This window comes from Quercus robur, chromosome 1 (assembly GCF_932294415.1).
Source record: "Quercus robur chromosome 1, dhQueRobu3.1, whole genome shotgun sequence".
NCBI classification, from domain to species: Eukaryota; Viridiplantae; Streptophyta; class Magnoliopsida; order Fagales; family Fagaceae; genus Quercus; species Quercus robur.
This window is the reverse complement of record NC_065534.1, coordinates 19,577,044-19,583,043: the sequence shown is the minus strand read 5'-3', so window position 1 is coordinate 19,583,043 and position 6,000 is coordinate 19,577,044. Positions and strand designations below refer to the sequence as shown.

Below are 6,000 nucleotides of genomic sequence, written 5' to 3'. Positions count from 1 at the left end.
GAGTCAACATTAATTCAGGTTTATTTGTGGATTAGACCAAAGCAACATTAAAACTGCACAATGGCATTGAAGAGGTCCCATTTGATTGGTTTTCAAACTATGTAGTGCACGACAATTAGTGGTTAAAGAATGGTTCATCCATTAAATAAAAAAATATGGTAGTAGTTGAAGAATTACCAAGTTATATGCTTCGTTAGTGGAAAAACATGGACTGCTTCAGTGACTCCTCTCAATAAATAGACATTCCCATATGCAATGTTTCCCATCCCTCACCACAGCAAGAATACGCAAAATACTACAGCAAAAGAAAGAACTTCAAATATGATGAAAGTTGTAATTGTGGCCATTTTGGCTTTGGCAACCGCCCTTGTTTCAGCTTATGACCCTAGTCCTCTGCAAGACTTTTGTGTCGCAATTAACAACACCGATTCTGCTGGTATGTACATGCATGCACTCTCCTTATTATTGGCAGTACGTAGTAGTATTATCACCATCTACAAGTTCTTTCGAGATCATTATAATGAAGTTCTACACATTAATGAAATTATGCCTAACGGCTATATCATCTGCATTTGATTTCTTTTTTTTTTTCCCCTACATGACATGCTATTGTCCATTGTTACAGAACCGTCTTATTTGTGACAATAACAAGCTTTTCTTTGTGTAGTATTTGTGAATGGAAAATTTTGCAAGGACCCAGCAATTGTCACAGCCAATGATTTTTTCTTCTGTGGACTCAATATTCCTGGAAACACAGCTGCAAGTAAACTTGGATCAAGTGTCAATCTTGTGGACGTGAACAAATTTCCAGGTCTCAACACTCTAGGCATATCTTTGGCTCGCATTGACTTTGCACCATATGGCCTGAATCCTCCTCACACTCACCCTCGCGGTACTGAGCTTTTGGTAGTCATAGAGGGTACTCTCTTAGTTGGATTTGTCACATCCAACCCAAACAAACTCTTCACCAAAGTTCTAAACAAGGGAGACGTCTTTGTATTCCCAATTGGTCTCATTCACTTCCAATTCAACATAGGGGAGACCAATGCTTTGGCCTTTTCTGGTCTTAGCAGTCAAAATCCTGGGGTAATCACCATAGCAAACGCAGTCTTCGGATCAAATCCTCCCATCAATCCTGATGTTCTCATCAAGGCCTTCCAGTTGGAGAAGAGTGTAGTAGATTATCTTCAAAAACAATTCTAGTCATTCTACAATTTGGAAAAAAGTATATGTAACAACAATGGCAAACCGCTAGATAGTTTGAATAAAGTTTGCCTGGTTTCCCTTACTGTAATGCCTTAAATATATATATATATATATATATATATATATATATATATTTCAAATAAAATGGTTTCTTATTATTACTATTATTCTTTTGTGCGTGTCATTGTGTCATGGCAAAGGTAGTGCAATTAGTGCTTGAATAAATCTTGATTACACCTTGGATCCAGAAGGTTTGAAATTACAAGCATCTAACTATTAAATATAAGCAAATTTAAATTTTATTTAAAAATAGATAGAAATTTTAGTTTCATTTACACAAATGGGAGGACAAATTTAGGGTTCAGTAGCACTTATTCTATGTCAAACATTCCTAGAGGTAATATTGAAGCAACATTTTTGCATTTCGATCAATTTCAAATGGAAACAATTATTTTGAGGGCATTAGCATATTGTCATTAAAATTATTAAAAGAAAGGAAATCTATATAATATCTAAAAGCTGAAACTTAGAATTTCTTATTGTTACGCTCCTATTATGTCACATCAGCTTAGCATTTTGATTAACTTTGGTCCATTCTAAAACGTCTCAGTCAACCCAAAAAAAAAAAGAAAAAAAAGAAAAGATTTTTGAGTTCACACGTGCCTCCCAACTACCCCACCTACCTCACCCATTCCCCACCACTCATTTCCTCTCATCTCATCTCTATCTCTTTGACCGGCCAAGCTCCTCACCTCTCCTTTATTTATTTTTTTCTTTTTCATTTTTCTGCCTAGCACTCCTCTTCACTCTCTTATCCTCTCTCACCGATACCTCCATACCACCATCTCCACCATCATTTTTCCGGCAATGTCACCGGAAAATCCTTAGGAACCTGTAAGCATCTTCATCTTTTATTTTTATCTAAGCTTTAATAATGATACCCATGTGATTTATGAGCATTGGAATTGATATTTATATGTTTTTATGTATGGGTTTTGTATTGGTGGAATTATTTGATGAGTGGGTATATAATTTGTGCTATGATGACTACTTAAGGTTTATGTATAGTGGAAAGTTTAGGAGTTTTAAGTTATAACATGTGGTGGTTGGTAAATTTAATTTTTCCATTGCCATTGGATTTATTTGGAGTTAGTTGAAGTTCTAAATTCTTTGTCTTGGAGGATATTTTGATTTTGCTTTCATGGGTCTCTTAATGATGTAGTGTAAATTTTTGGAAGCTAGTCATAATGTTGGAGATGATATTAAATGGGTTAACTTTATAAATTGGAGTTTATGCCTTGTGAATCAAATTGTTGAGAAACTTTGGATGTGAGATATATTATTATTGATGAGGTTAAATACTAGGTTTGCCTAATTAAGTGCATATTTGGCAATTCCTAAATTGTAGCTAAATACAATTTTAAGCTTTATACTTAGTGTTAGGTTTGCTTGATATTGTTGAGGTTCTAGCTAATCTCCTTTGGAGCTTGGAGAATTAGGCTTTTTGCGGGTTGCAAGGTAAGTAGCTTTTTAATGGGATTTTGAAAAATAACCATGTTGTATAAATGTTGTTTTTAGGTTAGACACGCTTTTGGAAACTACTTATGGAAACTATATTTTCCTAAAAACTATTGTGTCGTAACCTTAATATATATACATACATACACACACACACACACACACACACACATATATATATATATATATATATATATATGAAAATGCATCATATTTGGTATTGCATTTGGGGAAATACATGAATTGTGGATACTAAAAAATGAGCATATTTTATTTAATCTTTGATAAGGAAATCTTGGAATTTATGGTATATTATAAAATTTAAAGATGCTTATCTTATCTTATTATGTGGGAAATTGATAGAAAATCTCTTGACAAGAATGAAGTTGAAAACCTTACAAACTTTGTAGTAGTTAGATTATTTAAGGTTTTTTGAAACTACCTGGATATAAACTATGTGTTTCAAAATATATGTAACCTGTGAGCTTTATGTTGTTTTAGCCCTATGCCATGTGTGATTTCCCGGTGATTACTCGATTTGGTTTTCGTAGTCTTTGTGATAACGAAATCAAATGTAGGTCAGTGCCCTTTCACTTTGGATGACGCGTTCTTCCCTGCTGCCCATAGGGGGGAAGAGGTTCCTTGATTGTGTGTGGGTGAGGCTATTGCCCATGGGGCCAAGAGACCACATGCAAGAGAGGTCCTATTTGACGCGCTCTCTCTGTTGCCTATGGGGGGAGAGAAAAACCTTGAGGGTATGAGTGAGGTTGCTATCCATGGGACCAAGAGTCTGCATACCAGAGAGGACAATATCATGCCAGTTGTGAATGGGTGGATTCCCTGACTGGTCTATGTGGTAGTATGGTATATTTGTGATAAATTACCGTAAGTTAGATTTTATGGCTTTGGAAATTATATTGTTGGTGCTCACAGATTATAGTATATAGTTTCAAGGTATTTACTTTGAGAAACTTTGTGTTTCATTATTCAATCATTCTTGTCATATCATATTATTATTATTGAAGATGAAACTTGCATTTGCCCCACCCCCATTAATTATGCTACTTACTAGGCATTAGCTCATCCCACCCTTTAACAGTTTTTCAGATTTATTAGCTATACCTTGGGTATGGAGCATACATCATTGGTGATGATTGGAGTGCTATGTTAAATTTGGAGACTTTTGCTGTAAATGGTTGGTGACTTAATCTTGCTAAGTTCAATGATGCCTTAATTAATTGTATTGGAGGTTGGTCGCTTGAAGTTTGTTAGCCTTTGGCGTGGTAGGCCTAGACTTGATGTTAAGGTCCTTATTCTTGATAAGATTGTCACTTTGTGTAATTTAATCAGAGTTTTGTAATATATTCATGTATTATGTGGAGGCACATGATTTTTAGTTATTGTTTGTAAGTGTGTTATAGAGCTCTAACTTGTTATGTGGAGATTTTAGTATGGTTTTATATTCTTATCCTGTGGAAAAGAAAAGAAAATAAAGATTTCCTATAGTTTGATTTGCCAAAAAAGGAAGAAAAAAAAAAATCTACAGGTACCTTGAGATGTATTTCTCATGCTTTGGACCCTTCGAGGTTTGGGGCGTGACACATTCAGTCCATTTAGTCTCTTTTGGACCATTCGGTCTAATTAGGACCACTTCCGTCCATTTTGGAATAATTGGGCCTTAAATTGATTCTTTTTGTAGGTTGCCTATTTAGTTTTGGGCACAATAATTCATATTTTTTCTAAATATTTGGGTTGAAAAGTTTGAGATTTTATGGCTAACTCTTTAATTTGGGCTAAAAAATACAAACAAAATAGGCATTAGAAATTAGAGGAATGGACCATAAGAAAGGAATAAACATGATAAATAATTTAATATTCACAAAATTACATTAAAATTCAAGTTTCAATAATATACAGATTATACTTATAGTAGGAAAGAAAAAAAAAATGCTACAATTCTAAATATATATATAATAATTCAAACTTAATATAACATGTTACACACTTACACGTATATCATGGAATGGAGGTGTGCTGGATTGGTTTTTGAGTCTTCAAGGGCTCAAATTTGGGCTTGGGTGCTGGGTTTTGTTAAAATGCTTGGGTCTGATGGATTCATGTGTAAGAAGGTTATTTTTGGGTTTGAAGAGGGTTGGTGGTGTTTTGGCCTTGTGGGTTGACTGTATTTTTGTCCATGGGTTATGTGTAAAGCACATGATTAGGTAGGCCCTTGGACACATGTTGCTTTCTTTTTGCTGTCATATAACCCATTATGTAGCAATTGCTGCTTACTAGTGTGCAACAAAACCTTTTTAAACCTTGGATCCAACTAAAGGCAAAACAATTAGTGCACGAATAAATCTTGATCACACCTTGGATCCACAATGTTTGCAATTACTAGCACCTAACTATTTTTTTTTTGATACACGATATAAATTCTGCTGTAGCTTAATCTAAGTGTATATGTATATGAAGCTCCCTCTTAGAGACTTGACCCTGATCATTGCCCTCCACACTTCACAAGCACTTATACTTGTAGAGTGATCATTGTACCAAGGGTGTGCAGTGGTAGCACCTAACTCTTAAATATAAATAGATTTAATTTTTTTAAATTTTATATATAGTCAATATTTTTTTTTTCATTTATACAAGTGGGAGGCCAATTTTAGGGCTTAGTAGCATCTCTTCTATGTCAAGCATTTGTCAAGGTAACATTGAAGCAACATTTTTGGGTGTTGAAATAGTAAGAGTATTGAGCTTCTACAACACTATGCATTATTACTGAGGTAACAAGGAAAACATTATACAAGTGAGAAAAACATGATACTTAAGGGGTTAAATATTGTGAACCTTTATATGTTTATATTGTACTTACAATATAAATTTACATAGTTGACGAATAGAAAGTGGCAAATGTTGTACACATTTGCTAAAAGTGGTAAATATTATACATTTTTTTGCAAATATGTACAATGCTTACCACCTTTATTATCTCTACAATGTAAATTTATATTGTACCAGACAATGTAAAATAAGAAATTCTCAAAATATTGTTAAAGATACATGGTCCAAGAAGCCCAAACCATTGTCCGTTCATGTGCTTGTAGAACAAACAAACTAATCGTGACTTAGTTTAGGGTTAACCTAGAGTAGTTCTCTAGTATATAAATCCTACTATTGATCTTTGTATATATAGGAGTTTAATAGTGTTAGGGTCATATTATATGTAATTGGCTAATCCTTTGACAAAATGCATTTTACTTGTAATTGGGTAGA

The 6,000-nt window shown here is 34.0% G+C and overlaps 1 protein-coding gene and 1 long non-coding RNA gene across 2 annotated transcripts; both read left to right on the top strand.

Moving 5' to 3' along the window:
- Positions 1-256: 256 nt before the first annotated feature.
- On the top strand, positions 257-1,295 carry LOC126724311 (germin-like protein subfamily 1 member 7). The gene is made up of 2 exons (XM_050428916.1): positions 257-436; positions 668-1,295. The coding sequence occupies exons 1-2, from the start codon at positions 322-324 to the stop codon at positions 1,201-1,203; spliced, it is 651 nt and encodes a 216-aa protein (XP_050284873.1). The 5' UTR covers positions 257-321; the 3' UTR covers positions 1,204-1,295.
- A 654-nt stretch (positions 1,296-1,949) lies between these two features.
- Positions 1,950-4,126, top strand: LOC126724382 (uncharacterized). Its single transcript, XR_007654958.1, has 2 exons — positions 1,950-2,100; positions 3,824-4,126. It is a non-coding gene; the product is annotated as an uncharacterized LOC126724382 (long non-coding RNA).
- The last annotated feature ends 1,874 nt before the right edge of the window (positions 4,127-6,000 follow it).